The sequence below is a fragment of the Geotrypetes seraphini genome, chromosome 3 (genome assembly GCF_902459505.1).
Source record: "Geotrypetes seraphini chromosome 3, aGeoSer1.1, whole genome shotgun sequence".
Taxonomy (NCBI): Eukaryota; Metazoa; Chordata; class Amphibia; order Gymnophiona; family Dermophiidae; genus Geotrypetes; species Geotrypetes seraphini.
In genome coordinates this window covers 284,085,915-284,109,953 of record NC_047086.1, presented here as the reverse complement: position 1 = coordinate 284,109,953, position 24,039 = coordinate 284,085,915, and the positions used below count along the sequence as shown (strand labels likewise).

General features: G+C 46.4%; 1 protein-coding gene across 3 annotated transcripts in view; it reads right to left on the bottom strand.

The window, feature by feature from the left end:
* The window catches only part of GNPAT (glyceronephosphate O-acyltransferase), a 169,316-nt gene that overhangs the window by 119,488 nt on the left and 25,789 nt on the right, over window positions 1-24,039 (bottom strand). For all 3 annotated transcript variants that reach the window (XM_033936353.1, XM_033936355.1, XM_033936354.1), the window contains exons 3-5: window positions 13,555-13,731; window positions 6,554-6,683; window positions 1,537-1,664 (exon numbers count right to left, since the gene is read on the bottom strand). In XM_033936353.1, the coding sequence (XP_033792244.1) occupies window positions 1,537-1,664; window positions 6,554-6,683; window positions 13,555-13,731 (435 nt within the window). The remainder of the gene's footprint in view (window positions 1-1,536; window positions 1,665-6,553; window positions 6,684-13,554; window positions 13,732-24,039) is intronic.

Below are 24,039 nucleotides of genomic sequence, written 5' to 3'. Positions count from 1 at the left end.
AGAATATGGGGTTCCACTAAGGAGTACATAAGAAGATACTGTATTATTTCAATAGTTTGCCCCTGTTCTTTTGGACCTCTATAACAAGCGGAAACAATCTCCATGAGGCCTCATCATCATAAGCCTTGATTTATAACTATTTGAGATTTCCCCTCTGTTTCAAGCCCCCTTCTAACACACCTAAGCCCAGCCACCATAGCAATGATCTTTGGCAAGCCAAGAAAACATAAGGCCCATAGGATCAATATTCAAAAGCACTTATGTGGTTGCTGCAGGTCTTATATGACCCAGTAATAAGGCAAAAAAAAACGGTCTGAGGGTTCTGAGAGTGAGGACTGCAAGTAGAAAACACCTGAACTAAACAACATTATCGAACTAACCAATAATAAATATTAGTGATGTGGGTAACCTCAGTGTGGAGGATCAGCGAAAGGAGAATTTCTCCGGCGCTACACACTACAGGGCAAAGGCAACCTGGCCCCTGCCTGCACACCATCATCGGTAACCTCACATGTGCATAAATCAAAATAAGTGATAAACCATAGTGAATATCTAATACTACACAGGTGTAAATAAATCGTAGAAATCACTCTGAGAACCCCCCCCCCCCAGCCAACTCCCCCCCCAAAAAATGGAAAAATAAAGCAGCCGACTTATCTTCAGGAAGTCTTCATAGTTCTTGCTGTATAGGCAAAGGGACCGTAAAAATCCAATACCCGATGCCAGGTTCAACCAAGCCCGGTTTCGGGAGCTTAGTGTCCCTTCATCAGGAACCCATAGATGAGAGATGGCAATGACATAACTTCGAGCCGGCTGCAGCTGCCCTCACAATCCCACCCCCCCAAACTAAAGACAAAAAGGGTAAGGGTAAGGAAATTGATTTAGCTCATGCCTATTTCAAATGGTCAAAGCAAGTTATGCTCAGGTACAGTAGATATTTTCCCTATCCTGGAGAACTTACAGTTTAAGTTAACCCTCCACTGCTTCAGGTGTGAAGTGATTGCTCCAAGATTACAAGCAGCAGTAGGATTTGAACCTTGGCTCTGAGCCCACTACTCTAACATTGAGCGACTCCTCCAAGCCCAGAAATCCCTAGAAAGCAAGTAAAACATTTGTTTGCGGGAGGGCGGGTTCAGTTCTATCCACACTTCTTCCCACTCCTGGCAGCAGCATGATGGCTATGGAGTAGGGGGAGGGGGGGAACCAGCCTCTTGCCAGCACACACTATTCAGTAAGCAGGTGTATTATTTGCACATGGTCCCACCTCTGACTAGTAGCCCCACTTCATTCCTGCTTCACGAGTTGATTGGAAAGGGAATGGAATTTGTATATCGCCTTTTGTGATTACACATCAAAGTGGTTTACATGCATACAGTTATTTATTTTGTACCCGGGGCAATGGAGGATTAAGTGATTTGCCCAGGGGTCACAAGGAGCAGTGCTAGGATTTGATCCCACAACCTCAGGGTGCCAGTTCCACTCGGGCAAGAGATTTCCAATCAACCAATTAACTTTGATAAAATGGTCTTAACTTACCCTGAGAATGGTTTTGACATATTCAGCAAAAACTGCCCAGTAGAGTTTGTTCCCGTGAAATGTGCGTCGCATGAAAAAGGCACCAGACATTCGTAGCAGTCCATTAACCATTTTCATTCCCAAAAAGTCTGTAAAATAGAGACACAGCTTCAGCTAGTGCAAAGCTTTCAATTTAAATTTCAAATTCTTTCAATTTCAAATGGGTAAAAAAAGTTAGAAAATGTAAACACACACTATGGTGCATATCCTCTTCTTCTGTTAGAAGTGTCAGGCATCACTGTAGAGGCTGACAATTTTGGTTTTGGCACCGAAACTAGTCCGAAATCTGGGTTTTGGTTTCTGACAAAAATGAAGGCGTATTTTTCACTGAAACTGAACTGCACCTGTACCCCCCCCCCCCAAGCCATTCCTGGGTCTACCTTAAAGAGCAAGACCTGGTGGTCTAGTGGCCTCTTCGGGGGGATGCATGAACTCCCATTCGTTCCTGCCTCTGAAGAGACCACTAAGACTTGCTTCTTAGGATAGGCTCAGGGAGGGTGGCTGGGAATTGCAGTTTTAGTTTCTGCCAAAATCAAGTGGCCAATTTCAGTTGCAGATTTAATTTTGGCAAAATCAAAGATCCTGGTTTTAGTGAGGCCTATATGAGTGTGTGGGAGACTTGGAGAAAGGCATGGTATTGCATATTAGAGAATGACACGGGGAAAAAATCTGTCCCCGTCACCGCCCTGTCACCAGCCCACCATCCTCTGCACCGCCCCGTCACCGCCGATCCCTTCACCGCCCCGTCACCGCCACTGCCATCCCATTCACCACCCCGTCACCGTCCCCGCTGCATCCATATAAGCCTTTTTCCTTTCACTCCCTCCTTCCAATTTGAGCCGGGAACACTAGCGATCGCACGGTCCCCGCGGCCACTACCTGCCTGCCCGGTCGATCCTGGTGTTTGGCCGGCTCTCTCCCTTCTCCTCACCTTGGTTTGTGGGTTTTCTTTTTCGGCAACCTGCGCGCTTTCCCAGGGAGCCGCACACGCGCGGCTGCTCAGTGTTCGATCTTCTGCTCTGCTGCAACTTCCTGTTTCCGGTTGCGTCAGAGCAGAAGATCGAGGCTGAGCAGCGGCGGGTGTGCGCGGCTCTCTGGTAGCGTGCGGGTCGCCGAGGAGGAGGATCTGCGGACTGGGGTGAGGAGAGGGGAGAGAGCTGGCTGGACACTGGAATCGATTGGGCGGGCGGGTGTGAGCTGCGGGGAACGCGCGATCCTTCATGCCTCACTGCGGTGAATGGCCTTGTCCCCGTCGCGACTGCTAGTTTTCTTCCCCGTTTTCGGCGGGTGACCCGCGGCTAAAATGCGGTGGCCGCGGGTAAACCGCCACCGTGTCATTCTCTATTGCATATCTTGGTAGGCTGGTAGAGAGGTATTATGTGGTAAGGCCTGTATTTTTCCGTCTAGAGCAGGGGTGTCAAATGTCAATCCTCGAGGGCCACAATCCAGTCAGGTTTTCAGGATTTTCCCAATGAATATGCATGGGATCTATTTGCATTCACTGCTTTCATTGTATGCTAATAGATCTCATGCACATTCATTGGGGAAATCCTGAAAACCCGACTGGATTGCGGCCCTCGAGGACCGACATTTGACACCCCTGGTCTAGAGGATCTAAATGTGTGTACATGGGTGTACCAAATTGCTCAAAGCAACTCCTCTTCATCACCATATATATAACGAAAGAATAGCATGCACAAGATGAGCCAACAGGCAGGAGATAATCCTAGATTTCTGAAATATCCCTACTAGTGCTAGTATAAGAAACTTACCTTCTTGAAACATACTCGCTTCATCCCCACAAAACACATACAACACAACTCTATACATGGTAACGCATGGTCCCAAATGCCTAAATACATAGGGATTGATAACTTAAGCCAGTCATTGTGGTTACTGAATAAACACCAGCCACTTTTTTTTTTTTTTTAACCTTAGTAGCACTGAAAATACAGGTTATCTGGATTGGTAGCACTACGGAGTTTACTAACAGTGCCAGCACAGTGATTAGTTTTGGCCCAACATTTAGCAGGCCTAAACTAAACATAACACATCTGCATCACAGCTAAAAATTTCTACTATCTGGATAATATTTTCACCTGCCCTGCCCCTTTTTTTGGACAGATAACATTCTATTTCCTTTTCTTTTAAAAATGTGTATAGGCAAATTAACATTCATTGGCTACAGAATTCATTGTATTCCATTGTAACATCTCAAAACAAGAGAAAAGCAATACAGAAACATACAAGCCAAGTACAAAATTTCAGTGCCATTCATAGATTAAGATATACTTTTTAGATGATATACCTGGTAAATTCTAGTTTCAAATTGGATCTTTACACTTAACAGCTTCCCATCCTACCCATCATCCACCCATGCCGAGCTTGAATTACCTATATAGGTACAGTAATACCCATTAAAACTATTACCGTATTTTCACATAGATTACGCGCACCCGTGTAAAACGCGCACACGGGTATAGCGCGCGAAAAACACAACTTTATGTACAGAAATTTTTATATACCGCGCACACACGTATACCGCGCATGCTGCCCAACTCTCCTTTCACCTGCCCCGACTCTCCTCTGGCCACCCCGACTCTCCTTTCGCCCGCCCCGACTCTCCTCTCCCCCTTGAAGTCCTGTCCCCACCCTGAAAACCTGATGCCCCCCCCCGACGTTCGATTCAACCCCCCCCTCGCAGGACCGCTCGCACCCCCACCCCGAAGGACCGCCGACTCCCCGACAATATCGGGCAAGAAGGGAGCCCAAACCCTCCTGGCCACGGCGACCCCCTACCCCCACCCCGCACTACATTACGGGCAGGAGGGATCCCAGGCCCTCCTGCCCTCGACGCAAACCCCCCTCCCTCCAACCACCGCCCCCCCCCCCAAGAACCTCCGACCGCCCCCCCAGCCGACCCGCGACCCCCCTGGCCGACCCCCATGACACCCCCACCCCCCTTCCCCGTACCTTTGGAAGTTGGCCGGACAGACGGGAGCCAAACCCGCCTGTCCGGCAGGCAGCCAACGACGGAATGAGGCCGGATTGGCCCATCCGTCCCAAAGCTCCGCCTACTGGTGGGGCCTAAGGCGCATGGGCCAATCAGAATAGGCCCTGGAGCCTTAGGTCCCACCTGGGGGCGCGGCCTGAGGCACATGGGCCCAACCCGACCATGTGCCTCAGGCCGCGCCCCCAGGTGGGACCTAAGGCTCCAGGGCCTATTCTGATTGGCCCACGCGCCTTAGGCCCCACCAGTAGGCGGAGCTTTGGGACGGATGGGCCAATCCGGCCTCATTCCGTCGTTGGCTGCCTGCCGGACAGGCGGGGTTGGCTCGCGTCTGTCTGGCCAACTTCCAAAGGTACGGGGAAGGGGGGTGGGGGTGTCGTGGGGGTCGGCCAGGGGGGTCGCGGGTCGGCTGGAGGGGCGGTCGGAGGTTCTTGGGGGGGGGCGGTCGTTGGAGGGAGGAGGGTTTGCGTCGAGGGCAGGAGGGCCTGGGATCCCTCCTGCCCGTAATGTAGTGCGGGGTGGGGGTAGGGGGTCGCCGTGGCAGGAGGGTTTGGGCTCCCTCCTGGCCCGATATTGTCGGGGAATTGGGGAGTCGGCCGGGCAAGAGGGCTTGGGCTCCCTCTTGCTCCGATCGTGGATGCGGGTGCGGGTGGGAGCGCGTGCGAGCGGTCGTTCGGGGTGGGGGTGCGAGCGGTCCTGATGGGGGGGTGAATCGGGCGTCGGGCGGGGTGGGAACTATGTAGAAAAACTTTTGTATAACGCGCGAGGGGTATGCGCGGTAGGTAAAAACGCGTATAACGCGCGTGTTATATGCGTGAAAATACGGTACTTAATAAAGTCAGTTCAGGTAAACTTGCTGATTCTTATCCCTCAGAGTATACTTGTACACACAACCTAAACACTCAACATAAAATTTCATTCAGTGTACCATCTGTGGAACATTGGTCCTAAGGCAAAATATCTGGAGACTTAGAGCTCACCTCATCTCTGTCACAAAATCTACTTGGAAAGATGAGCTCTAAAACAATTGGCTGCAATTAAAAGGAGCCTCCAGGACCACACAGTATCTAGCCAATTTATTACCATTACCACAGAATTAAACTTCCCAAAATATTTGCCCCATAAAAAAAAAAAGAAGAAAAGACAGGCAGACCTGTCAAACCGCCCCCCCCCCCCCGGCAAATAACAAGAGGGATGCTCCCTCCTGCCACCCAACACTCCCCCCACCGCGCTGAAAAAATGGCAGGAGGGATGTCCAGTCCCCCACCTGCCCACGGCCAATCAAACACCCCCATCCTGAACTGAAAATGCCACTGGGGCCCTCTCTCTCCTTCCAACCTTCCTCCTCCCACCCCAGCACGAAACAAACGGCAGAAGGGATGCCCTCTCCCTCCTGTCACTGGACAGCAACAGACTCCTCCTCCCCGTACCTTTACGTTAGGAGCAGGAGGGGTGCTCCGGCCTTCTGCTCCGCAATGCAGGCCTTAGGCCCCGCCCTGGTGCATCATGTGATGCACAGGGAGGGGCCTAAGGCCCTGATTGGCTCAGGTGCCTCGGTCTCCTCCCTTGGCGGGCAGTTGACAGGCTGCTTCTGCTGTCACTATTGTCAGGACTCTGCCCCCCAACTCAATTGCTCACTGAGCGATTGAGTCGGGGAGTTTGCATGCAAAAAAGATAGTGAATCAATCACTGTTTTAAAATCGGCCAGAGAATCGGCCAACAGCAACTGAATTGCTATCTGTAGTGAATCTGGGCCTGATTCCTGTGGGGACAGTAAGAGTGGAGGGGCTCAAGCCTCTGAATAATGAGGCTTCCTACATGCTCTAGTGAGTATGGAAAAATAACCCAATAGTCCAGGAATAGAGTGGGATTGTACAAGAATGTAGTGTTTTCATTGTACTTTGTACTGAAAGATAATAAAGATTTCAATAATAAAAATGAAAAAGGAGCTGTTGAATTAATACTTGCCTGTTCCTGAAGCAATGACAGGCACAGGCAAGTCATATGTAAACATGATGTAAGATAGCAGCAGAAAGTCAGTGTAGCTCCGGTGACTAGGCAGGAAGACCACAGGATGCTCTTGGATAACTTGAGTCAACTTTGAAGAAAACACAAAGATTTTTCAAGTTCAAGCTGACATGACACTGAAAGAATCAACTGACATTACAGCTTAAATCAAAAAAATAAACAACCACATGCCACAAGCAAACAATTCAGTTTTCAGCACAATGCCCTTAGTTCTGACTTGCTCCAAGAATTAAACCAGTAAATAAAGAGAACTCCATAACCTGTTAAATGCAAAATTTTTATTTTTAAGCATTCTAGCCAACATAACTTTTTCACAGATTATGATATATCTTACAAATAAATACCTTTGGAACTCATTTCTTCAAATATACCTACTATTTTTACTTTCATATTTCTAATTGTGTAACAATTTAATAAAAATTACAAAGTAGCATGCATGCAAAAACTGGACAGCATCTTCACATAAGTTGCAAAAAATTATACTACTATTAATTATTTCTATAGTGCTACCAGACGTACATAGCGCTGTACAGTCACAAAGAAGACAGTCCCTGCTCAAAAGAGCTTACAGTCTAAACCAGTGTTTTTCAACCGCTGTTCCGCGGCACACTAGTGTGCCGCGAGATGTTGCCTGGTGTGCCGCAGGGCCGCCGGGCCCGGAGCTGACAGGGGGCCCGAGGCAGGGGCGCCAGTAGCTCGCCAAGGCAAAGTGAGTCGATCACCCAGGACTCACTTTGTCTTGGCGATCTAATCTATCGAGCCGATAAGTCTTCTTCTCCCCGACGTCAATTCTGCAGTCGGAGAGGAAGTTCGGGCCAGCCAATCGCTGCCTGGCTGGGCGGAACTTCCTCTCCGATTGCAGAATTGACGTCAGGGAGAGCATGCGTCGGCATCGGCTTTGGGGCCTGTTATCCATTGGTGGGTCCTGTTCCCCGATGGCAGCGGCAGTGGCTTGGGGAACGGCAGGGAGAAAGAAAGAAAGGGGGCAGGCAGGGAAACAGAAGGAAAGAAGAGAAACAGAAAAAAAGAAAGAAAAAGTTGGGGGAGGGAATGAGGTGTGGAGGAGAGAAAGCATACAGGCTGATAGAAGGGAAGAAAGATTGGATGCACAGTCAGAAGAAGAAAGTGCAACCAGAAATCACCAGACAAGGTAGGAAAAATGATTTTATTTTAAATTTAGCAAAGTGGAGGCAGTATTACCACAGTTTTCAAAGGAATTTGCCCAAATAACTTAATAGTTAACTGGGTAAATTCCCAGAGATGAAAACTTCCCTTCACTTACTATGCACAGTTCTGAATTTATATCTGCTGTCTATATTTTACAATATGGTCACCTTTTACTAAACCGCAATAGTGGTTTTTAGCGCAGGGAGCCTATGAGCGTCAAGAGCAGCGCTGGACATTCAGCGCAGCTCCCTGTGCTAAAAACTGCTATTGTGGTTTAATAAAAAGGATGGAGGGTATATTTGTCTATTTTTGTATGCTATAAAAACCAAATACAGAGAGAGACTGAGAGCTGTTGATGAAGAGCTACGTGTGTGTCTTTCTTCGATTCCAGCCAGAATATCAGCTTTGTGTTCAGCCAAACAGGCCCAGGTTTCGCATTGAATAAAGTATTTTATAATTTTTATAATTTTTATTTCGTAATAAAGTAATTATAAAATACTTTCTTTGTGTTTATTTGATTCCTTTATATACTTTATATAGAGAATTACTTTATATATAGTCAATATAGGCAGAGAGTTAAATTTTTTAACATTTTCTAATGGTGGTGTGCCTCGTGAATTTTTTCATGAAACAAGTGTGCCTTTGCCCAAAAAAGGTTGAAAAACACTGGTCTAAACAGACAAACAGGATGTCATGGAAAAAGTTAAGGGAAACGGTTAATCTGCTGGCTGGGTTGGTGGACAATGTGGAGTAGGGTTATGGATTGAAGGCTATATAAAAGAAAAGGTGGGTTTTCAGTGTGCTTTTAAACAAGGTAAGGGAAGGGACTTGGCGGACAAACTCAGCAATTTATTCCAGGCATAGGGGGAAGCTAGATGAAAGGAACAAAGTTTGGAATTGGCAGTGGAGAAAGGTGTTCTCTGGGAAGTGTATAAGGAAAGAGAAGAGAGGAGAGAGATTGAGGGGCAGCAGAATGAACACATTTGTAGGTCAGCAATAAGAGCTTGAACTGTGTGTGAAGGCGGATAGAGAGCCAGTGAAGTGATTTAAGGAGAGGGGTGACAAGAGTGTAGCAAGGTTGGTGGAAGATGAGTCATTCAGCAGAGTTTTGCCCAGATTGCAGGGGGAAGAGGTGGCACTTCAGGAGACCAGTTAAAAGTAGTTTGCTGTAATCTAAGCGTGAGGTTACGAGTGTGGACAAGGGTCCGGATAGTGTGCTCAGAAAGGAAGGGGTGAATTTTGGTGATGGAGCTCACAACAACAAATCCAAAAGGAGTGTGACCACTCTACACCCAGTTCTCAGCAGGAATATAAATGTTCACCAAAATCAGATTGGATACAGATGTTTCTGTAAACAGGGAACAAGGAGGCATCTGACCATTTATGCACATAATGGTAGTAGGGCAGGGAGGGTCAGCCCAAGGGTATCAGTTGCCCTATGCAAATTTTCAACTCTGACCTCCCTTCCCTACATCTCTCAGGTGTCCAGCCACCTCATCTTCTCTCTAATCCCCTAGAACAGGGGTAGGGAACTCCGGTCCTCGAGAGCCGTATTCCAGTCGGGTTTTCAGGATTTCCCCAATGAATATGCATTGAAAGCAGTGCATGCAAATAGATCTCATGCATATTCATTGGGGAAATCCTGAAAACCCGACTGGAATACGGCTCTCGAGGACCGGAGTTCCCTACCCTAGATTAACTGCCCAGCATCTCACCACTCCTTCCAGGCTGCTACTGAACTCCTCTATCTTCTTCCATGCCAGCCCCAATTTAAAGAAGACTGAGTGCTGCACAGGCCTGTATTGAAGTGCTGCCATGATCTGTCCCCCTCCAAAAGAAACATGCTTCAAAAAGGAGCAGGGCAGGGCAACACTTCACCGCAAACCTGTAATTACAAGGCCTACAAAGCGCTGACCCTGCTTTAACGGGGCAGCAGCAAGGGAATGGAGGCATGTGTCAGAAATGTGCACAGTTCAAGTGATGGATGGGAAGGGCTCAAGAGAAACTGGAAATTAGGAGGGTTGGGATGAACTATTGGGTTTGTACTTGTTGGAATTTTCTGGGTCGTGCCACATCTGGTCAGATAGAACCAACATTTCAGCCCTTCAACTGATTGGGGCTTGAGGTAAATGAGGCAGGAAAGTCCATTGGTCACCAATTTGAATTTTGGTAGGAAAATCAGTTGGTCTCTTTCCCATAGAATGGAAATTTCTCTGGTGAGTTTAAAGATGTTCTCCACGTGAAGTTAGGTTTTATGTTGCAGTTTTCCAGATCTCACCGCATCTGATTAGGTAGAACCAACGTTCTAACCATCATGCTGTGGATTTCTTCAGGATATGCTGTGAGGCCTACAATTTGTCTTTGTATATTGTGGGCCCTCAAACGTGATTTTTTCACCAAAATTCAAACAGGTGACCAACAGACTTTCCTGCCTCAATCACTTCAAGTCCCAACGGGATCGAGAGCGGCAGATTTTGAGGGATGGAATCGAGAGCAGGAGATCCTATAGCGATTTGGCAAGAGGGATATCCCCCATGGCATCTGGCTTCTTCATTGCCAGCCAATTTAGTGGGACAGGGTCCCAATTCAAGGCTGATCGCAATCCAGAAAAGCCTCTGACTCTTCATGGTGGCTGGCAAACAGCATGGACGACTGCCACAGCCGCCACCGGGAGGAATCAGCTGCCTACCTTGCACCCACAACCAGAGCCCCAGGTAGGTAGTGTTGGAAGTGGCAAAGAAAGAGAGAGAGAGAAGGTGTTGGAGAAAAGGGGGGAGAGGATATACTGGATGAAGGAGGCAAGACAGATACTGGTTAGAAGAGTGAAAAGGGAGAAAGAGAAGATGCTGGAAGGGGGGAGAGAAGTTAGCAAAAAAACTGGAGAATAATACGAGGGTCATTTCATAAATGCACACTATTTTTTTAAATTTACATGTTTTATTTTTATTTTTCCAAGTATTTCTTTACAATCCTTCAACATAGTCTCCCTGCTTTGCAATGACCAAGTCCCAACGTCTGGGATGCTTCATTATTCCATTCAAGACACCGTTTTTGTTCAGTTGCCGAATGGCTCGGGTACCGGCAGAAAAAAAGCTCTTCCAGAGATGCAAAATGATGTCCACACATAGGTTGTTTCAACTTTGGAAAAAGATCGAAGTCTGGTGGACTCATATCTGGACTGCAGGGAGCATGAGAGCCATATTTGTGTAGTTTTTCAATGACAACAATCCCTATGTGTGGGTGAGCGTTGTCATAAAGTATGAGTGGCTCAACCAAGAGCAACTGAGGTCAGGTTTTGTGCATTTTTCTGCACATATTTTGCAAAAAATCACGATAATACACTGCTGTGACACTTCTTCCACATGGAAATTTGTCTGTAATGATGATGATGATGATGATCAAATCATTGAAAAACTACACAAATACGGCTGGGAGGTGTTACCTCATGCTCCCTACAGTCCAGACATGACTCCTTCAGACTTCGACCTTTTTTCCAAAGTTGAAACAACCTATGCATAGACATCATTTTGCATCTCTGGAAGAGCTTTTTTCCTCTGGTACCTGAGCCATTCGGCAACTGAACAAAAATGGTGTCTTGGATGGAATAATTACATTACATAAGAGATTTCTATTCCGCCATTACCTTGCGGTTCAAGGCGGATTTCAAAAGAATTATAAATGGTGGGTTACAATGGAAGATCATTTGTCATTTATAGAGAAGATAAAGGTAGTTTCTGTGTGGCAGGAAGAGGGAGGGAGGGAGGGAGGATGGTGTATGTGATGTTAGGACTGTTTCAGGAATTTCTTGAAGAGTATAGTTTATTTCTTTTCTGAATATCTTGTAGTCTGGGGTAGTTATTAGTAGATTGGAGATCTGGTTATCTAGTTTTGCTGCTTGAGTGGCTAGGAGGCCATTGTATAGTTTTTTTCCATTTAACTTCTTTGATCGGGGGGGGGGGGGTTTCTATGTCCGAATGAGGTGGTTTGGATGAGGCGGTTGTTCAGGTAGATTGGGCTGCCATTTAAGGTTTTAAATAGCATTCTTTCTTGGATTGGTAGCCAATGTGAGTTGATGTATGCTTCTGTAATATGGTCGTGTTTCCTCAATGAGTAGATGAGTCTCAGAGCTGTATTTTGGTTTGTAGTTGTTTAGTCATTGTAGCAGGGCAGGGGAGGCAGAGGATGTTGCAGTAATCTAGCAGACCTAGGATTAGGGATTGTACTATAAGCTGGAATTGTGTTCTTTCAAAGAATTTACGGACTTGTCTTAGGCTTCTCATAACTGCGAAGGATTTCTGTATTGTTTTATTTATTTGTGGTTGTATGGTGCAGCATCTGTCTATAATCATTCCTAGTAGTTTTATGGTGGTTTGAATGGGGTAGTTGATTGAGTTGATTTCTATATTGGTAATGGTTGGGACTTTGTCATTTTTGAGGAGGATGAATTTAGTTTTGTCTGGGTTGAGTTTCAGTTTGTGATCTTTCATCCAGGCGGCCCATTTAGGTACTCCTTTTTAATGACCCGGATTTGCAATATCCTTCAATATGATATGCAAGAAGGTGTGCATCCAACTTGCGCTTGAATCCCAGTACAGTGTTCGGTGTAGTGTGTTTGTCATGGCGGTCTTTGGTTGATCAAAAGGTATGAGAATGGTAATGTTGTCTGCATAACTATAGATGGTTATGCCTAGATAATGAAGCTTCCGGGACATTGGGACTCGGTCACTGCAAAGCAGGGAAACTATATTGAAGGATTGTAATGACCCTTGTAGGATGAGGGAGATGGAAAGCTGTAAATAGAAGCAGATAGAGATGCAGAAAAATAAATGGAAAAAAAAAGGAAAAGGTTAAAAGTCAGAGATGGTTGTAGGAGAGGAAGTGAAGGAGAGAAAAAGCAGATAGACTGAAGACCCTGAAAGAAAATTAAGACAAGAAAGCAGAAACTGGATACTGGGATAAACATGAATAAAATAGCCAGACAACAAAGGTAGAAAAAAATAAATTTTTAATTTCATGAACAGAAAATGCAGTTTTACTATAAATTTATACTGCTTTCTTTTTATTTTCCAAAGTGTAGAGTGCTGTTTCTCCTTCTCTCGTGTTGAACTGCATATGGTTCTGGAGGTTTAAGTTTGATTTTTGTCTACATTTAAGTTTGTGGTTGCGTTTTCCTATGTAAGGGCCTTGTTGTGAATATGTTAGCTTTGGGATATATACATCACAGATATTTGTATTATGTTTAGAGACTTACAAGACAGCTGATGAGGAGGGAAGGTGAGCAGTCTTTAAAGATTGGCTCACCATGATAACCCAAAATTTCTAACCTCAGTTTATATTCGAGTCAACCTTTTTTCTCCCTTTTTGGCAGGATAAAAGGATACCTCAGTTTGTATTCGGATCGGTTTATATTTGAGTATATATGATATTACCTTTCTGTGGTTACAATTAAAATGGTTTCAAGTTTATTAGGATTTTATATACCGCCTATCAAGGTTATCTAAGAGGTTTTTACAATCAAGCATTTTCCCTATCTGTCCCTATTATATACAGGTATTACTTTGTACCTGGGACAATAGAGGGTTAAAGTAACTTATCCAGAATCACAAGGAACTGCAACAGGAATCTAGCTTGGTTCCCCAGGTTTTCAACCCACTGCTCTAACAATTAAACTACTCCTCCTCCAGCAATAAATCTAAAATCTCAACTACCAGATGAGCAAACAAGATAATCCAGTGAATTTCACTGTGTGTCAGCTAGTTTAACTTAATACTTACTCTCTGAATTCCCTCTTCATTCACACAAACCCTCTGGAAGAGCTTTTTGAACACTTTGCTGAGAGTAAAGGCAAAGAAGCGGATGGCCCCTAGCCGCAGACTGTGACCCATTTCTTCCAGGATTTCCATAGCTTCTTCTTGAATGATATCGGAGGATTCGCCGGTCTCTTTGGATAGCTAAGGAATAAGTAATAGTGGACAAAAGAATTTGTTATGTACATAAGGGTAGCACAAGAATTCTCTCAAATCAGAACTAGCTTTCCTAGTCTCACCTTGGGGTTCTAGAAAGGAAATGAACCACAAACCCAGAGAAAATACATGGAAAGTGAGCATAACAGTAGGTAGAAAAACACATTAGCATGCTTTACGGGAAAGATTCAAGGTGGTGGACACAAGCCAACACCCTTTAGATCCGCTTTTACTTCTATTAACTTTTCCTGGATTGGGAAACGAAAGGGCAGTAGGGCAGCTCGCCTCTCTCAACAAGCTCTAGGAACCCTCTGCAGGTTCTATAGATACTTTTCTGGTATGATCTGATGCTCAAACTCTGAGTTCGGGTGAAAGCTGGCTGAAGTGCCTCAAGAAATGGAAAAATGAAGGTTTCCTTTGGCGCTGGTGTTATACTTAGCCCCAATAGTCGAGTTCCTCCACAACAGACCTGTGTGCAGAGTTCTCTGGTTCTGGTGGCCTCCCCATTGCAGAATCAGAAGGCACCCATGCATTGAGTGCGAGAGAGCACAGTTACTTACCGTAACAGGTGTTATCCAGGGACAGCAGGTAGATATTCTTGACTGATGGGTGACGGCACCGACGGAGCCCCAGTACGGACAATTTTAGAGTGATTGCACTCTAAGAACTTGGAAAGTTCTAGCAGGCCACACCGCGCACGTGCCTTCCTGCCTGACGGAGGCGCGTGGTCCCCAGTTAGGATAAGCCAGCTAAGAAGCCAACCCGGGGAGGTGGGTGGGACGCAAGAATATCTGCCTGCTGTCCCTGGATAACACCTGTTACGGTAAGTAACTGTGCTTTATCCCAGGACAAGCAGGCAGCATATTCTTGACTGATGGGTGACCTCCAAGCTAACAAAAAGAGGGATGGAGGGAAGGTTGGCCATTAGGAAAATAAATGTTGCAGAACAGACTGGCCGAAGTGTCCATCCCGTCTGGAGAAAGCATCCAGACAATAATGAGATGTGAAAGTATGAACTGAGGACCAAGTAGCAGCCTTGCAGATTTCCTCAATAGGAGTGGAACGGAGGAAAGCTACAGATGCTACCATAGCTCGAACCCTATGGGCCATGACAGAACCTTCCAGTGTCAGTCCGGACTGAGCATAGCAGAATGAAATGCAGGCTGCAAGCCAATTTGACAACGTACGTTTAGAAACGGGGTGTCCCAATTTATTCGGATCAAAGGACAGAAAGAGTTGGGGAGTTGATCTGTGGGGCTTAGTACGCTGTAAATAGTAAGCTAAAGCCCGCTTACAGTCCAAAGTATGTAAAGCCTGTTCTCCAGGATGAGAATGAGGTTTCGGGAAGAATACAGGTAGGACAATCGACTGGTTGAGATGAAATTCAGATACAACCTTAGGGAGAAACTTTGGATGTGTACGCAGAACCACCTTGTCATGATGAAAGACTGTAAAAGGTGGATCAGCAACTAGTGCATGCAACTCACTGACCCTCCTGGCAGAGGTGAGGGCAATAAGGAAGACCACTTTCCAAGTGAGAAACTTGAAATGAGCTGTAGCCAAAGGTTCAAACGGAGGCTTCATTAAGGCGGAAAGAACCACATTGAGATCCCAGACTACAGGAGGGGGCTTAATAGGTGGTTTCACATTGAACAGACCCCTCATGAATCTGGAAACCAAAGGATGAGCTGAGAGAAGTTTCCCCTGAACTGGCTCATGAAAAGCAGCAATAGCACTGAGTGGACTCTGATGGAAGTAGACTTGAGACCAGAGTCAGACAAAGAAAGAAGATAATCTAACAAGGTCTCCACTGCAAGCAAAGTGGGATCATGATGATGAAGAAGACACCAGGAAGAGAACCGGGTCCACTTCTGTTGGTAGCATTGAAGAGTGGTCGGTTTCCTGGAAGCATCCAGAATAGAACGAACGGGCTGAGACAGAAGAGAATAAGCTGAGGTCAGCCCGAGAGATCAAGCTGTCAGGTGCAGAGACTGTAGGTTGGGATGGAGAAGGGTCTGCTGATGCTGGGTAAGCAGAGAAGGAAACAGTGGAAGAAGAATGGGCTCACTGGAACTGAGTTGAAGTAGAAGGGAGAACCAATGTTGTCTGGGCCACCGTGGTGCGATGAGAATCATGGTGGCTTGTTCCCTCTTGATCTTGAACAAGGTTCGTAACATGAGAGGCAGAGGAGGGAAAGCATACAGGAACAGATTGGACCAATCCAGGAGAAAAGCATCCGCTGCCAGAAGGTGAGGAGAGTAAAGTCTGGAGCAGAAGAGGGGCAGCTGATGATTGTGAGGAGATGCAAAGAGGTCTATCTGAGGAGTGCCCCATTGAACGAAAATGGACTAGAGAGTCAAAGGATCGAGAGTCCATTCGTGGGGTTGGAGAATTCTGCTGAGATTGTCTGCTAAGGAATTCTGCTCTCCCTGAATGTAGATAGCCTTCAGGAATAATTGGTGATCTGTCGCCCAAGACCAAATCTTTTGGGCTTCGTGACACAAGAGGCGAGAGCCTGTCCCACCCTGTTTGTTGATGTAGTACATTGCAACTTGATTGTCTGTGCAAAGTAGCAGAACCTGAGGAAAGAGAAGATGTTGAAAAGCCTTGAGGGCTTAAAACATCGCCCGGAGTTCCAGGAAATTGATGTGATGCTTCTTTTCCTGAGCCGTCCAAAGGCACTGAGTTTGAAACTCGTTCAAGTGAGCCCCCCAGGCATAAGGGGAGGTATCGGTGGTGATGACTAGTTGATGAGGAGGTAGATGGAACAGAAGACCTCTGGAGAGATTGGAAGATATCAACCACCATTGTAGAGATTGACAAAGAGATGATGTCACAAAGATGTGTCGTGAGCAAGGATCCGTCGCTTGGGACCACTGGGTAGCTAGAGTCCATTGAGGAGTGCGCAGATGCAGACGGGCGAAGGGTGTGACATGAACTGTCGAGGCCATGTGACCCAAGAGAATCATCATTTGCTTGGCAGAGATGGAGCGTTGTGGAAGCACCTGCTGACATAGAGATTGAAGAGTCTGAAGACGGTTGGACGGCAGGAACGCTCTCATGAGGACTGTGTCCAGGACCGCTCCTATGAATTGAAATCTCTGAGTAGGGATGAGATGGGATTTGGGTAGATTGATCTCGAACCCCAGAAGTTGTAGAAAAAGGATGGTCTGGTTGGTGGCAAGGAGCACTGCCCGAGAGGAAGTGGCTTTGATTAACCAGTCGTCCAGGTAAGGAAAGACCTGAAGATGATGAGAGCATAGAAAAGTAGCTACCACAATTAGACATTTGGTGAACACTCTGGGAGAGGAGGCAAGACCGAAGGGTAACACCTTGTACTGGCAATGACAGTGATTGATCATGAAGCGGAGGTACTGTCTGGAGGCCAGATTGACCGGTATGCGAGTGTATGCCTCTTTGAGATCGAGGGAGCATAGCCAGTCGCCTTGATTGAGAAGAGGGTAAAGAGTGGCCAGAGAAAGCATTCTGAATTTTTCTGTGACCAAGCATTTGTTGAGATCGCGAAGATCTAAAATGGGTCCGAGATCTCCTGTTTTTTTGGGGACCAGAAAGTAACGGGAGTAGAATCCCTGCCCCTTCTCATCTAGAGGAACTTCCTCTATGGCGTTCAGAAGAAGGAGGGATTGAACTTCTTGTAGAAGAAGGGAGGACTGAGGAGTGTTCAAAGCAGACTCTCTTGGCAGACTTTGGGTAGGAAGAGTCTGAAAGTTGAGAGAATAGCCGTGGCGGATGATCTTAAGGACCCACTGGTCCGAGGTGATGATCTCCCAACGGCTGATGTACAGAGAAAGACGTCCTCCTATGGGTTGAGGCAGATGGGCGGATGGTAGAACACTGGCTATGCCCTGGAGAATGAAGTCAAAAGGATTGCGTGGACTTCTGCTGAGGAGGAGGTTTCACCAGTTGCTGTTGTTGCATCCGAGGGGGTTGCTGTTGTTGCTGACGCTGACACCTAGGCTGTTGAGGAACCTGTGGTAAGGGTCTAGCCACATAACGGCGTTGATAGGCTGATTGTTGCCGAAAAGGCCGGACAGGTGGAGTCTTCTTCTTGGTTTTAAGAAGAGTGTCCCAGCGAGTCTCATGTGCGGACAACTTTTGTGTGGTGGAGTCCATAGAGTCACCAAAAAGCTCATCCCCGAGACACGGGGCATTAGCCAGACGATCTTGATGGTTGACATTGAGCTCTGATACTCTTAGCCAAGCCAGGCGACGCATGGCAACAGACATGGTCGTGGCTCTGGAGGTAAGTTCAAATATGTCATAGATAGAACGTACCATGAACTTCCGAAGCTGAAGAAGGGAGGAAGAACATTGACGAAAAGCAGATCTCTTGCGGTCAGGAAGGTATTTCTCAAAAGAAGCCAGATTCTGAATGAGGTGCTTCAAATAAAAAGAGAAATGAAAGGCATAATTACCAGATCGGTTAGCCAACATAGCATTTTGGTATAACCTCTTACCAAATTTGTCCATGGCCTTCCCTTCTCTGCCAGGAGGGGCTGAGGCGTACACACTAGCTCTCACAGACTTTTTGAGAGTAGATTCCACCAATAAAGACTCATGCGGAAGCTGGGGTTTCTCAAAGCCAGGTATGGGGATGACTTTGTATAAGGAGTCTAATTTACGAGGAGCCCCTGCAATAGTCAAGGGAGTTTCTAGATTTTTATAGAAAGTCTCCCTTAAAATATCATGGAGGGGCAACTTCAAAAATTCTCTTGGAGGCTGGTCGAAGTCCAAAGCATCAAGGAACACCTTGGATTTCTTGGACTCAGCCTCCAAGGGAATGGACAGAGACTCACACATCTCCTTCAGAAAAGTCATGGCGGGGCCTGCCTCGTGGCCTCAGCCGGCAGGTTTTGACTATCTTCCTGTATATGTCCCAGTCAGTAACAGGCTTCAAGAAGTGTAGCCATTGCCAGTGCGCGATCTCCCTCACTGACCCACATTGGTGGTGTATTCAGTGTTTGGGACCTGACTATCGTCCGGAGTCGTATGTTCGCTGTGCTACCCTTCAACCTCATGCCCGCATACGTCATAGAGTTCAGGTGGAAAAACTCTTCAGAGGTATGGATCCACTTGCCCCGGTCTCGACCTCAAATCCGGTCAAGCTTACAGGAGTTCCCCCTTCTGTCTCAACATTGGCTTCAACTTTAATCAAGTTATTCTCGTTCGGCGGGTCTTCATCCTTGACTAAATCTGCTAAGTCTTCTCCTGATGAGACGCTTGCCTCGCTGCCTCCCTCAGGTCAGGTACCAGTAGTGGTTATCAAGATACCAAAGAAGCATGTCTCCAAGTCGAAGAGTCATTCTTCCTTGGAGACTATAGCCACACCAAACATACCAGAAACTCAAGTCTCAGTGTCACATTTGGAGGCTATGATTCAGGCCATCTTGGATCGTCAGTTTGGTAATATGCTTGCCAAACATACTCCTACCTTGACTCTGCTTCCTGCAGTCCAGCCTGATCACTTAGCAGTATCACAAGGAGTCGAGTCCTTGGCTGTACCTCGAGCTGATCCTCCTCACTCAATGCAAGGAGTCGAGTCCTTGTCAGTGCCTCGAGATACCTCGACACCAGGCGTTCAATCCCTTTTGGTGTCTCGATCTCCAGCCTCCAGCCTTCCCTCCTCATATAAGACACCGTCCTTCCCGAGGCATAAGGCAACGACTCCTCGACTTTCTCGAGACCTGCCTGATTTGAGGCATGGTTCTCCACACCAGTCGAGGCATTCATCGAGGCGCAGGTTCTCTTCAAGAGACAACTCCTCTCTCCAGGTCTCGAGACTATTCGAGACCTCCAACTCTGAAGTCGAGGACACTACCTCCAGATACCGCTGCTTCTTCTCCTACGAGGGATTCTATCCACTCTCAGTGAGTCGTCTATACCTGCTGTTCCGCCACTTATTTCTGTCAAATGGGATGATCAGTGACACTCAAAAAAGCACACAGACGATATAAATGCATAGACAATAACCCTTTATTATACTTATATAAATATATAAAAATGGAATAACTTCACTGCAATTGCGGGCATCATCACTCCTCACAATCAGGAACCCCTTTCGATTGATGGATGGGTAGATCACAGGACTTCCCCGTAGTTGCAACAAGATGGATTCTAATTCTGTTGGAAAGTCCCGTTTCTTATATAGGGTGAGAACTGCAGTTAAACAGCTTCCTTAACTATGACTCAGACACATCTGGTTTCCCAGTTACATTCGGTTAGGATAGCAACAAGCAAGCAGACTTGAGGAGACATGTCATGTAGCATGGAAAGTTTGTTACACCCTGGCCATAAGCATAACACCTGCATATTCAGGCCTCGGGTATAAGTACTCTAGAGAAGCTTCACCTTCGTTCTCTGCTTTGCGAGGCACCTCGAGGTCACCTTCTTCTCCTCGAGGTCAACCTTATTTGGAGCAGATATCTTTTTCTTCTTTCCTTTGTCAAATGAGTAAGGAACTCAATATTACTTTGGATTCTGATTCCAAGTACTCTCAGGAGTATTTAGAAGAAATGGGTATGTCTCGTCTTCCTGTGGAGTCACTCCAATTACCCATTAATACACTTCTTTCTTGATCTTCAAGAGAAACCTCGAGACACCTTATTCCATTCCTGCTGTCCCAGGAAAGCTGGAGTCTCGTTATAGGATGGTCCACTTCAAGGGCTTCGAGAAATCTCAGTTATCCCATCAGTCCCTTCTTGTGGAGTTTTCTCTGAAAAAGACCAATCCTGCCAAAGTTTATGCCACTGTCCCTCCTGGAAGAGAGGGCAGGACCATGGACAAATTTGGTCGCCGGTTGTATCAAAATTCTCTCATGGTAACTAAAATTTTGAATTACAACTTTATTTTCATTTCTTATTTCAAGCATTTGATTGACACACTGCCTGAATATTTTAAATATATTCTTCAACATCGTCTTCCAGGGTTTCAGCAGACAATCACCACTCTGACTCAACACCGCATGCATCTCCTTCAATCTTCCTATTATACATTTGAGCTTTCCTCAAAGGTTGCTGCCTTTTCAGTAGCGATGCGCTGGCTTGCCTGGCTCTGCACTGTAGACATGGACCCTAATCTTCAAGATCGTCTGGCCAACATTCCTTGTCAAGGCAATGAATTGTTTAATGACTCCATCGAGGAGCTACTAAACGATTGTCTGAATGGGAAAAATCATTTGCTGCCATCACTCATCCTAAGCCTTCTACTTTTAAAGGCTTCAGATCTCTTCAATCTTATCAGAGGCATTTTCCACAGAGAGCAGCTACTTATACAATAGCACCTCCTAAGAAATAACCAGAGGCACTAAAAACCTCTTGTGCGGTTTTATAAAGGGGGGGGTGTATTAGAAGGTTAGAAGGTAAGTTTTGCCTTTTTGCGGATGATACTAAGATTTGTAAGAGTAGTAACCTCAGAGGGAGTGGAAAACATGAAAAAAGGATCTGCAAAAGTTAGAAGAATTGTCTGATGTTTAACAAACAAAATTCAATGTGAAGAAGTGCAGAGTGATGCATTTAAGAAGTAGAAATCTGAGGGAACCATATGTGCTGAAGTGAGGCTGATATGCATGGATGGGGAGAGGAACCTTGGGGTGGTAGTGTCTGACGATCTGAAGGCAACGAAACAGCGTGACAAGGCACTGGCTGTAGATAGAAGGCTAGGCTGTATAGAAAGAGGCATAACCAGCAGAAGAAAGGTGGTGTCGATGCCTGTATCCTTCTCAAATGATGTCCAATACCCAGCAGTCTGAGCAAATCTGCTCCCAAGCCTCCCAATAATCCAACTGTCATCTTATCCATGGAGGTACAGCTACTGACCTAGCATCATTGTGATCTCTGGGCAGAGGACACTCATGACGAAACTGCCAAGAGTCTCAAAATTATCATGACCTGACCCCTTCGGGGCACGTGGTCTGTCATCTGGAAGGGCTTAGGGTGACGATTTGTTACACTGGCCATAAGATTGTCCAATCTCTTACCAAAGAGCATTTGGCCTTTGAAGGGAAGCCTGCTCAAGGAGGTTTTGGAAGTCGACTGTTCTGCCCATTGCCTGATTCAAAGCATTCTACGGACAGATAGAATAAGCAGAAACTTGCTCATATAGAGCATCTGCTATTTAATTCACCCCAGACATTAACAACTGGGGTAAGTGAAGTCATCTATTGAAGGAATCTGACATAATCTAGCATGGCAGGCATGTTGAACAAAGGCCGCCGCCACAGCTACCACCTTTAGTTCCAAATTTACAGCCTCCAAGTGCCTTTTGAAGATTACATCTACCCTGCGATCCTGCACATCACTCCACTTTCACTAGGCAGAGAAGTACGTTTGGTAACTTAAGTTACTAATGAATCCACCTTAAGCATGATGAAACAGCAGTTGAAACTCAGGAGCCATTGGGTACAGTTTTGTCATAGTCCAGGCAACCCACAAGGGACCCTCCGGAGTCTCCCAAAGCTCTGCGAGCAGCATTAAGTCTGGATATGAAGGAGAAAAGACTGAGCAGCTACAGCACAGCCCAGTGAGAAAGGATGCGGAGCTGAAAAAGGTAGGATGATGTGGTTAGAGACTGGTCAAGACTGATGTGGTTAGAGACTGGTCAAGACTGATGTACTGCAGTTTTCTGGTGCAAAAGGCACAAGAGTCTCTGTCAGATTAACTGGACCCTGCTATGCTCTCTATTTCTGCCTACTCAGCAGCTAGACTTTATCTTTAACTGCTATTGCCAGCAATGGCAAACGGCATATACAACTTTTTTCATACTACTGTTATGTTATCACTGGGAATCTGTACCCTGCTCAGGAAACTTGATCATAAAGTCAGGCAAGAATCTGGTATTCCGAATGGTAGAATACCCCATAAAAAACTGAATACTTTACAAAATACCCTTTTCCCCACTCACTGAAGGTTTCTTTGTGAACCAAAACATGGAACACTAACCCTTTAATTCTGTAACCTTAGCGCTTAAATGTAAGTGCCATTTGCATACTAAGATAATAATGTGTGTGTTCCAAGTCGCATAGTAGAGTGTGTAAACGCAATGAGGAATTCAAAGGAAACAAATGGACAAAGTATATCAAACATTTACATTACATTAGAGATTTCTATTCTGCTATTGCCTTGCGGTTCAAGGCGGATTACAAAAGAATTACAAAAAAAGTATTACAAGAGGAAGATATCTGGCAATTTCTAGAGGAGATAAAGAGTAGATTTATGTATAGAGTTTGAGGGCGAATCAAAAATTAAAAGGCAATTGCTAAATTATGTGATAGCCAAACAGAGCTAGCGAAATGCAACAAATGTACTCGTACATTGCTTGTTGGATAGTTTGTCCACACACAGTGCAGCACTTGACCTTTAGTCATGTGGCAGTCACGAGGTCAGAAACATGGACTCTCTACTGCAAGATTGCACCATCGAAGAACGTCACGCAGTAGTGTGCTTTCTTTGGGCAGAGGGTGTGAAAGTTGTGAAAATTCACTGTCAGATATTGACTCAGTTTGAACATAGCACCATGAATCAACGAAAGGTTTACGAGTGGGTAAAAAGGTTTAAAGCAGGAACAGGTGTACCGTATTTTCACCCATATACCGCGCACCCGTGTAAAACGCATACACGGGTATAGCGCGTGGGGAACAGAAATTTATGTAAAAAAAATTTTTACTATAGCGCGCAGACGCGTATACCGCGCATGCCGCCCCAACTCTCCTCTCGCCGCCCCGACTCTCCTTTCTGAAGGACCGCTCGCACCCCCACCCGAAGGACCGCTCGCACCTCCACAGCCTCCCCCCTCCCCCTCCCGCATGAAGAAGCTGCCTACCGTTGTTTCCGGATGCCAGTGAGCCCAGCTGCTTCCTCTGCCGGCGGTCCCATCCCTTCTCTGAGCCCAGCGCTATGCTGCTTCCTCTTCCAGCGGTCCCGCCCTTTCTCTGACGTCAGACAAAGGGCTGGACCGCCGGAAGAGGAAGCAGCGCAGCGCAGGGCTCAGAGAAGGGGCAGAACCGTCGGCAGAGGAAGCAGCTGGGCTCACTGGCATCCGGAAACAACGGTAGGCAGCTTCTCTATGCGGGAGGGGGAGGGGGGAGGCTGTGGGGGTGCGAGAGGTCTTTCGGGGTGGGGGTGCGAGCGGTCCTTCGGGGTGATGAATCGGACGTCGGGGGGGGGACTATGTACAAAAAATTTGTACAACGCGCTCACGCGTATAACGCGCATGGTTATGCACGGTTTGTAAAATCATGTATAGCGCGCGCGTTATATGCGTGAAAATACGGTAAACCAA